Genomic DNA, 11,551 nt, shown 5'->3' with positions numbered 1-11,551 from the left:
TCCATTTGGCACGGATTTTTTCCGTGCATTTCCTTTGTTCACATTCAGTATTGGTCCTTATAGGTATACTACTGGTATTCATACTTTGCTTTACTATAGAAACTGCAATATCAAAATTCATAACCCATAAGAAAACTTTGTCATGAATTAAGAATATAAAAGTTTCTTTGTTAACAGATTAATTAACTTGTTGGTAAACGAGACAACAATTGTCAGTTACTCATTTACTAATGGAAAACTCCACCAATTTTAATCGTTTAAAATAAGTATTTATTACAATTATAATAAAAAAAATGATAGAAACCTGAATGAATAAATTTAAATAAACAAGAAAATTTATTTTGTTTCATGCCTAGCATAATAATTTTGTATATTGCATTTCTTGTAATTGTAGGAAGTTGGTTGTATCGTTTGTTTTAAATGAGTTTTAAATATAAACCGCTTGTGTTTAGTCCAACACCTATCGGAAATTTTTTAAATATTCGGAATTTTGTAGCACCTAATGAAAATATGTCACATTAATTTTATGTTATGTATCTTTTATCTATAATTTAATTTCCCGAAAATTATTTGATTTACAGAGAAATGGCATGATATCCGCGTCTCCAAATTTTTACCCTTTTCCGAAAAAGTTATATAAAAGATAGTATCGTTATATAAAAGATGGGTAACGCTGTAATAAGTTAAAAATTATACTATCAAATATATACCAGGCTTCGATTTTCTTAACATCGTTATCAGAATACAAAACTTGCATGTTTTTTAATTTTATTTTTTTCGAAATTTTACTAAAAATTTACAAAGTAAAATTAAAAATATTTTCATGTAATTTTACAATTGAATTGTTTTTTTGTCCCACCAGTGACGTCAACACATCGTTTTTAGTAACGCCACCGCACGGAGAAATGATATAATAACATGCAGAATGACAAATGATTTGTTTCTAAACTTTCTTTTCAATATATTATAACGTAATTTTTCATAGAAACAAGCTGAAAAATGTGAATTAAGAGTGAATTCCGACTGGGTCACTACTTTAACGGATGTAAATACGTCACTATCGTTTTGTTTTATCAAAAAACAGGAAACAAACTATTTTTTATTAATAATTAATAAAAAAATGGAATTATTAATTTTAAAAAAAGTTACTGAAATACACTTTAGATGAATTATTCTTTCATTAATATATGAATTTGAGACATGACAAAAATTAATGCAAGTTCTCTATTATTTCATCGATACAGGTGTGATTTTCGCCTATCACGCAGTTGTTATTCCGACAAAAATTAATTCCATTACAAATTAAATTATTAGACCGATACCTTGGACATTCTTCGATAAATGAAAGCTATCATGTCTTTTAATAAAATTCTGAGGAAGTTTTCATTAATCGATTAGATAAACTTGACATTGTTTAGATTTGAGAAAAATTTATAAGATTTAATTATATGATGGTTTTCTTGACCTCGAATATACTTACATTTGTTTTTGTTATTAATTATTATGAAATAAAAAGATTATTTTTAATTATTTTTATATTTACGTTTATTACTAACATTGTAAGTTTGTTAAACATTGGTATTATTGTATTGTTGGTATATATGACTTCATATAAGTACATATTTTACAATCTTGTAATATATCTATCAACATTGTTCTTTATTATATACAGTAATTATTATATGTAATTAATTAACAATTAACTTGCTGTGTAATTATCTACAATTCTCATATGTCATACGAATAAATTTTGGTTTAATTAATTTATTTTATTCATACCACATCTTGGTGGTCTAGCGTCCACCCGAATAAAGTTCTGGCAAAATTTGTAGTTTTTATATTTCATACATTATATATTTAAAAATACTTGGCTAATTTGCCAGAAATGGCAAAATGTTGCCGGACACAAGCATCGATAAATATCCGGGAGTTCCATTTGCGAACAGCAAATCTTAAAAAGGGCCAATCTTAGATGGAGGGAGGAACGTCCATGTGGTACTACAAGACAGATATGGTCTGAGTAAAATCGTAGGCGTGTTGAAGATCTTATATCACTTCCAAGGGCCTCTGTTCGCAAAGTTGTTGCGGCTTTTATAGGACACTGGTTGAGCGGCAGATATGCTGAACGCTTGGGCCTGGCAGTGTATCACGACTACTGCAGGGGCTTTCTTAGTGGTGAGGAGGAGGAGACAATGTCTCATCTTCTCTGTCACTGCCCAGCTCTTTTCATGAAGAGATGGACTTACTTGAGCCAGCCTCTCTTTGAAGACCTCTCCGATCTAAAGTCCGTCGATGTCAAAGCTCTCCTGCTGTTTTTAAACAGCTCCAAATGGATCATGGGCTAGTGGCCGGGAATGGGACAACCTTTCCCGGTAGCACAACGGACCCTATGGTCTGAGATGAATGATATAATAAAACTGGGCCCGTGCGCAAAGGAGAGGTTTTGGGAGTTCTCGCTCAATATACATCGCAATGTAGAGGTCATTGCACATAGAGTCTTGTAAAAGTTTTTTCCTTTACCTCGCAGAATTACTTACTGAAAAACAGTGACTGAATATCACATTTTGACCTAATTAAATGTTCTCTTACTCGAAAAAAGAATTTCTTGTTTTTATTGACTTTATGACATAACATGGCGAGTAAAAGTTTGGAACCCTCCCTTGGATAATTCATGCGCACGGGCTTGAATGAAACAACACAAAAGTTATAAATATCTTCAGCTAGATTCGGATCTGAATTCGTTTTGCATGCCACGATTATAATACTCGGTAAGAATAAAACTAGATAAGTATTTATGGGTTAACAAAATAAGTGGTAAAATAAAATGTAAATAATTCAATATTTAAAATGATGATTTATTATTTACAAAAAACATATTTGTGGGTTTTTTATCATCTTACATAAAATGGACTGTTTGTTTCACAATTGTGTCACTTTTCTTAGAAATACGAATTGAAGAAACAATATTTTAAATAAAACTTTACGTAATATTTTTTGTTTGATTTGAATAAAATGTAATTCGCTTAATCATAATATTAAGTGAGTTGCATTTTATATATTTAAGTAATATCGTAATTAACAGTAGGTACGACAACCTGTTTTAATGTAATATAACACGCAATGAACGGTTTCAAGGATTTATTTTGATTTAAACGATAGTAACAAACTCAAAATAATCAGCTGCCCAGAATAAAATTTACTTTAAAATAAATTTAAATAAAATACTTAAATCATATAATAAAACCAGAAACCTGCAGATAATGAAGAAATTCAAGAATATCATGAAATTTTGCAAAAAATGAAACAATTAAAACTGATTTTTGAGAGTATGAGAACTTAATATAACATTTGCGAACATGCTCTTAATGTCAGGATAGATGATAGAGTATCTCCGAAGCAGTTATCCAAAATATTAATAACTGGTAGTTACCCGCCCGCGTCGCTGCGTAATTTTAACATTAAAACAAAGACTAGCGCGTTACAGCTTTCTCTTCCTCTACCCTCACTTAATTCCATTTTGTTCCCCTTTTGGTGTGGAAAACTAATTACAAATATATATATATATATAGCCTACCTTACTTGCGGACAATGTAGCATTTTATAGGTGAAAGAATTTTTAAAATCGATTAAATATCTGTGATAACTATTTTGATAGTAATAAAAATTATAATGGAACTAATTTTATTACAAAATAAAACAGAACTTTAAATGCACAAAATGTTTATTTAAAACTCTTAAAACGAATTAAAATGAACAAAATTTGTTGTATAAAACATCACATAAAAACATCACAAATCTATTATAAAACCTAATTCTTTACAAAATCATTAGATTTCAAATGATTAACCTTTGGCAAAAGGCGAACGTCTTTTTGTATGTAGATAATATTTACCGTTGGCTACTGTTGTATCTAAGTAATATCCCATTGAGACGCGTTCACCATCTTCACATTTACCCTTTTTAAATTTTTTCCAAGAACCGCATGGCGTTGAAACAAAACGTTCCGAATTTACCGATTCAGTAAAAAATTTGTATCCTCTTGCATGACTGCATATTACTAAAATAAATTTTAAAATTAGTGTTTACTTATATCTTTGTTTGCGTTCAGCTAAAATTAGTGAAGGGATGCCCGAATACAGATAATATTCTGACTAAAAGTATTATTGTGGTTTTGAGATTGATGAAGGAGACCAAACCCTGTACTTCAAGTTTTTTATCCAGTTACTTATTTCATCTACAAGTTTTCGTCCTGTTCAAAATTAGCAAAGCAAAAATTAATTTTTTTAATTTATGATGATGAAGAATACGAAAATTTATCTTTTTTGCTTTTTTGGGAAATTTTTTTCATATTGGCTAATTAAATTTTAATGCTTAATTCCAAGAAATTAACAAGCAATAATCAGTTTTTTAATTTTCGGAGTGCGATAGCATGAAAATGGCTCAATTGCGTTAATAATCCCTTTGGGAATTTCCTACTTAACAAAGAAAAAATAAGGTAACAGAAATAAACTGATATACTGAAAGATGTTAAAAAAGAAATCCCTTGTGAAAAAATTTCAGAGAAAAGACATGTTTTAGATTTATATATTCCATATTTCAGAATAAGGAAAACTTTTTAAGTCTTTTGCCTAAAGTATTTCCTCAAGGAATTTTCATTCAGGAATTTGAGGAGTCGAAAGAACTCCTCAAATAAAATTTTTGGTTTAGATATGTAGAGTCAAGAAGATGATTGCGATATAAACTTTTTAATTAGAAACCAAGTCATAATAAGCTAAAATCTAGCTTAAATTCATAGCAAATAGTTGTAAATGAAAGCAAATTGTTAATATTAGATGGGATCACATCAAGATACTTAGGCTAAATACACACTGGAAGCCACTAGCTAGGTGGCAGCCGACTTGACGCTAGTCATCTTACTAATGTAGATATGGTTTTTAGCCTAATTAAACCATACTTTTTCAAAAACATTGGAATAAGTGTCTAGAGCAGAGTTAATCTCTAAGTCTCTATACTATTCCTTGGCTATGCCTTACTTAGCTATAGCTTAGCCATAATATTCATTGGTTTTGTAGAACAGAGTTAGAGTTAAAGACAGTACAATTGGAAACTTCATCCTTTATGATTTTTTAAAACATTATAATAAATGTTATACAAAAATGAATTAACTTTGCTTTGTTTTTCATGCAGACATTTTATGATTAATGTAATAAGTATTGCATAGAAAATTTAAAAAATCAAATAAATTGTATGAACCCATCGAGTATCATCAACTTTTTTTATAATCGCGATGTCAAAAATACATTATTCCGCCTATTGTGTCGATACATAAAATTGGCATTTTTTTTTTGAATTTTTTTTTCAAAACCTGATTATGAGCCGAAACATTACAAAACAAAAATGCAATAAACTCGAAAAAATTCAGATTTAAATCATTACAAATAAAAAATTGGATATTTCAATTGTTGTATTATGTACCGGGCTAAAATTTCCCATACATTATTATGAACATAAGTTACATCGTTTCCAGAATTTCAACTCAATTCCTTTATTTTTCGAAAAGTTAACAGAAACAGTTGAAAATATGGTTAATGCGATGCCTCCTTGAGATTTTGAGGTTATTTTACTATGTTCAGGGTTCGATACCAATAAGGGTCGATGTAGAAATTCATAACAAACAACTTTTTTTGTTATTCGCCTCAATCCGATCAATAGAAGCAGAGATATTTAAGAAAACGTCACCAAAGAAAACAATGTAGAAATAAAAATTGCGTGCAGAAGGTCGTGCGGATCGTTTTGGAACCAGAAAACTCCTGTTCTCTGTTTTTTACCAGTTTAAAAAAAAATCAGCCATTTCCCAAAATTTTATGATTTATTATCAAAATCCGATGGATTTACCCAACTAAAATCGACAGTGGATACTAAAAAAAAATACTTACGGTTTTTAAACAAACCACATCCTGGTTGAATATTTTTTCCACCATTTGGAAAGAAATCAGCATGACCAAAAGCTCTTTTAAAACCTAATACACCAGCACATGTATGAATGACATCAACAAAATCAGCATCCTCTTTTACTAAACGTTTCTTTTTTCTTACTAACAGTGGTGTTTCAAATAATGGTCCTGCAGGATCCAGGCCAGTAATACGGCCAACTTTTTTCCCTAATTGTTTTTGAATAGTTTTCGCAGCAATTCCAGCAATATGTGCACCCATTGAATGTCCAATGAGATGAATATCTTCGATGCGAATTTTCTCGGCTAATATTAACGATATGAGTACTTGACCTAAATAAGCACCGATTTTACGAGATTTACGGGCTGATAGGGTATATTCTAACAAAGCATACTTTTGCCAATCAACTAACACAACATTATGATATCCATTAATAAAATATTTATCCTTAAGACGTTTCATCCACATTTTACCGCCACTTTCCAGCCAACCGTGGACAACAACTTTCGTTGGATGATTGATATCAAATGGTGCATCCCTGCCATTTACTGTGTTCAAATCGTATGCTGTATCTGGGTCATCTTTTGCATATAAGCTTGGTGTCACATGATCACTGACATGCGATGGGAATGGCCACAGCCGCGTTCTGAGAATACCTTCTTCGTCAACACCCCCCATATCATATTCAGGTTCATCAACCCATGTTAAATTTTCATAATCATATAAGTAATCTGGTTCAAGAGTATCATTCAAATTAATGGTGCGCCAATTTCCGTCATCGTCTTGGAATCGAATCTCATTAACATATTCTCCTGTTGCAATATCTTCTGGATATGGATCGTCTGTATCATATTCGTCATCAAAATCATCTTCTTCTAAATCTTTGATAAAATCTTCAATTTGACTAATTTTCGATTGTACTAATGATGAACTTTCTTCATCATATGGAGCTGCGTGCCCTATAGATAACGAATTTAGATTAAAAAGAAAAACTAAAACAATTGTGTAATATAATAGGTTAATAAGCTTGTTGACGAAATTTTTTTATCACTTCAGGTGAAGAATTCTCCCTGCACGGGCAGAAAAGTGAAGTTGGTTTTTGAAAATCTTTGAAAGTACGCAAAATATGACCGTTTAAAATTCCTAATCAAACAAAGAATAGGTTAGTGACGCCATTGTCCGATATAAACATTAAAAGTTTCTTATTTTTCATGAATGCTCAAACTCTTACAAAGTTATAACAAAATTCATTCAATTCAGTTAAAAATAAGGTACAAATAATTTCAACCCTAAGCCTACAATTGCCTTGGCGCTCGTACTACCTTAATTTTGTTTATATTAATATTTAAAATGCACTTACCCAAGTGGCAAAAATATATTGTCAACACATTTAAAAGTAATAACAGTAATAATCTCATTATGGCAATTATTTTAAGACAATATTAAATTAAAAAATACTACACCAATTTATTTATATAAACCAGAAATTTATTATCTTTCAATAAAAAAATAATCTTAATTATTAATACTTTTGGCAAGAATTGATTCACAAACAGGTATGATGATAAAGTTCCTGGGATTGGCTATTGTATTAAAAAAAATTAATGAAATTTTATGAATTTATTAATTACCTCATTATTGAAAATTGTTGATATCAATTTGATAAGCAAGATTAATTTTTAAAGTGTTTTTTTATATATCTGAATTTAGAAACATCTTAATCCTACACTAAAAGAAAATCTATTTTTACTATCCGCCCCTGTGGTTAATTCTAATTTATTTCATATAGAAAAGGGAAACAAATTTGAAAGTCGGTTGCCAAAGCGAAATCTCGGTAAAAAGTATAATAACCAAGATTGCGATTAAAAAGGCATCTTTACACATATATTTACTTAGTATGTTTTGATAAAGTGTTTTTTGCGAAAATTGAAAAGAAAGTAGTATAAAATCGCACTTTTCATGCTAAAATCACCAAAGGAAAAATTATTTGAAATAGCTTTTCATGTTAATACTTTTGGCAAGAATTTATTCAAAACAGGTATGATGATAAAGTTCCTAGGATGGGCTATTGTATTAAATCAAAATTATGAAATTTTATGAATATATTAATTACCTCATCATTGAAAATTTTAGATATCAATTTGATAAGCAAGATTAATTTTTGAAGTGTTTTTTTTTTATATATCTGAAATTAGAAACATCTTAATTCGACACAAAGAAAATCTATTTTTAACATCAACGCCTAAACCGTTTTTCTAAATCATTTTTGATATATGATAAGTTTGCAAAAGAAATAAAACGGATCAAACAAAATTAGCCGATTTGTACATATTAATCTTTTTCCAAAAAATCGATTCTATTTTAAGGTTTGCCAATGTTTATTTATTTATTTATTCATTTTTTAATTTATTTTTGACAAAAAAGTCTTCATTTTGAAGAAAATCGTGGTGGGAATAGAGTATCTAAAACAAATATCAGTAATAAAAACCAGGTTCTTTTCTCATTAATGATATGGCATTTTGCTTGTCTTTGGGTTAAGCAGGAAGCTGATTAGATGTCAACAATTTTTTTTCATTCAAAAAAGATTTGTGTCATGATTGAGTATACTTTTTAAAAGTCTATACGAGTACCTATATTTTACTGAGTACCTATGTCTTTAAAAAGTACTTTAGCAAAAACTTGTTATTCTTGACAATACATGATTGATAAGATATTAGATTCATCGTAATATCATCGTGTGATTTCTGAATATTTTAAGCTTAATGACAACTAAATGACCTTTGGCTTCTGCGTTATAAAATAAGCATGTAAATAATAACAATATACGTCATTTACAATCAAAATTATCAGAAATTAAAATTACAATATTGAAAGCTAAGGACTCGTATACATAAATGCACAATTTAATTAACTTCCCAAAACGGGAATCCCAAAATTGATTATGTCCCAAGTTTGATCACAGATAGAGGTTGCCATGCCATAAGGCCCGGCAAGCCTTTGATCAAGCCTTGACAAAAGTTAATTAATCGAGACTTGGTTCGCCAACCCTTGTCGAAACCTCGGCCGAGTAGATAGTTGCTGTTGATAGTAGAGAGAATGGCTTTGAGAAAAAATTTTTCCGTGTACACGGGTCTGGGAAAAGCCAGAATACAAAGTTTGCACCAAGACTAAATAACTAAGTTTATTCCAAGAACAAATACACGAGCTTGAGTAAATGAATGATACGCAAAATCTGATCCAATGCTTGTACCATTGATCATCCTAGATTTTAATATAGGCTCAAGTGATAATATTGCCCAAAGGCGTTGCCTTTGTCCAAGGGCGGCACTTTGTGTTGAAAAGTTTATTTTAAACGCCGGGATTTCTCGATCATTATCTTTGATAAATTAATATTAAGAATTTGGAAAAAAACAATATTAAATTAAGATTATAAACTGAAGCATTATAATATTAATTGGATTTTGGTTTAATTAACAATTTTTTATCAGTGATCCATAAAAATAGAATATATATATTTATTTACTTTAGAAATACTTTAAAAAAATAGTAAGCACTGGTTTATACACCTGTAATTATTTAATTATTTTTTATCTAATCAATGTTCATAATTGTTGATCCTGTTATGAACTTATACCTCAATAAGTGTTCGAATATATGGGTCTCAAAATATTACATGGAACAAATAAAACATTTTATGGGAAATTCGTGAAGAATCCATCATCGATTGCTGAAGTAATTGGCATTTGAAATGCCATACGCCATTTAATTAAAGAATGGTTGTTCATACATGTCACACACACATAACTGATCTTCCCATATAACACGTACTATATAATTTACGCAATCTTTACAAGCGATTGCCCGCGATTAAATGAAAGTATTCTGTAAAAATTTAAAATAGTAAATGTCAAACCATTCATGGCCAACTTTTCTGATATACTCAATGAATTATGACTATTTTACATTTAACAAAATTGAAAACTGTCCAAATCAAGAGAGGTGGAGGATATAGGGCGGTGTTTTTTAATTTTAACCCTAGTGAAACGAGCGGGTATCAAGCTAGTCTACTATAACTTTGCCTACAGTTTTAAAATAATCCATCATGATCTATCATGAAAAGGCCCTAGGTTGAAAGTGACATGGATACAAGATTGCTGCGCTTCTTTAAACATTTTCTGTTTTTGTTTCATAGTTTCAAAAATTACTGATTTGTTAGTAGGCGATTGATTAACGGGAGTAGATTAAGAAACTTTTTGTTTCAGACTTTTATTCGCACTCAGTAGGCCATTGAAACAAACTCCCATCGGAACAATTGTAAGCTTACAGTTTGGGTTTCCGAAAGTTGTGGTTAGTTGCCTATTATTAATAAATATATTAATTCTCAAATTAATATTAACATAAAGAATACAATATAAACAATTAAATAACACCAAAGCATATACAGTTGTCTACAAGACAAAATGAATTATATACCTATAAATAATATTCAGACCTGAAATCATAAAAAAAACTCCTCATTTGCGGTGGCGTGCGATGATAATGACATTATCACGACTGCCTCAGCTATGTGCTTTATGATTTTGTGATTCAAAGCTTGCAAACACACAAACATTAAGTTATATAAGTGTTTAAGGTAGTACGAGCGCCAAGGCAAGTTTAGATTTGTGGTTGAAATTCTTATTTTCAACTTTGATGATGAATTTTGTTATAACTACACGAATGTAGACGAAAAATAAGAATAAAAATTTTCGATATCTGCCTTGGCGGGTATCAAGCTAGTTTTAAAATATATCGTTAGAAAAAATGTATTCGGTACATATCATTGATTGAGATTTAAATGATATATAGTCAACACATAAAAAGTGATGATTCCAAGCATCTTTCTCTATAAGAATTGATTTACAACATTTTTGTCTTAGATTTTTTAAACTTTCTTTTTTACCATAAATACACCGAATGTAATTTAATTATAAATAAATTATTTTATATGGGTACTTTTTGATAAATTTTGTAGATTACTCGAGTCCATGTTATAATAAAAAATCGTTTTCATTACTAATTATATTTTTATATTTATTTACAAGAACAGGTACGTTTATTCATATTGTAAATACAATTTTTATTCATAATTGTACTAAAATGAACCCGGTAGTAAGTTTTTATTAGTTAACAATAAATGACAAATAATAGATATATAAATTACTAATTTGGAACAATTTAATTGGAGTCTACTAATTACAAAAGTTTGTATGTAATTATACAGATGCATGTTTTTAAAAACTAGTATCAGACCAAGACGTTCAAACGTTTTTAATGGTCTAAACAACATTACCTACGTTTAAAGTAGTAAATAAGCAGGACCCTTGATGTTTCATTTAACCAGGTTTCACTGTACATATAAATCTGAAGTTTTACTTATATTTAAAAAATTCAAGTCAGTCTGAAGGTACTACGATAGTTGTTCAACAATACCGTTATGTTGTTACATTTAGAAAAAAACGATAAACAAACTGGGTTAAAATATTTATATTCCATGTAAAAATAATGCATTTGTAAAGTTAAAAAATAATATTAGGTTTTAAATGGGACAAATTGGTTA

General features: G+C 29.5%; 1 protein-coding gene across 1 annotated transcript; it reads right to left on the bottom strand.

The window, feature by feature from the left end:
* Window positions 1–3,747: 3,747 nt before the first annotated feature.
* LOC123297603 (pancreatic lipase-related protein 2-like) lies at window positions 3,748–7,382 on the bottom strand. The gene is made up of 3 exons (XM_044879343.1): window positions 7,313–7,382; window positions 5,937–6,911; window positions 3,748–4,057 (listed from the first exon to the last, which is right to left on the bottom strand). Exons 1-3 carry the CDS (start codon window positions 7,368–7,370, stop codon window positions 3,843–3,845), a joined length of 1,248 nt encoding a protein of 415 aa, XP_044735278.1. The 5' UTR covers window positions 7,371–7,382; the 3' UTR covers window positions 3,748–3,842.
* Between the last annotated feature and the right edge of the window lie 4,169 nt (window positions 7,383–11,551).

Source organism: Chrysoperla carnea, chromosome 4 (genome assembly GCF_905475395.1).
Source record: "Chrysoperla carnea chromosome 4, inChrCarn1.1, whole genome shotgun sequence".
Classification (NCBI taxonomy): domain Eukaryota; kingdom Metazoa; phylum Arthropoda; class Insecta; order Neuroptera; family Chrysopidae; genus Chrysoperla; species Chrysoperla carnea.
This window is presented reverse-complemented; position numbering and strand designations above follow the sequence as displayed.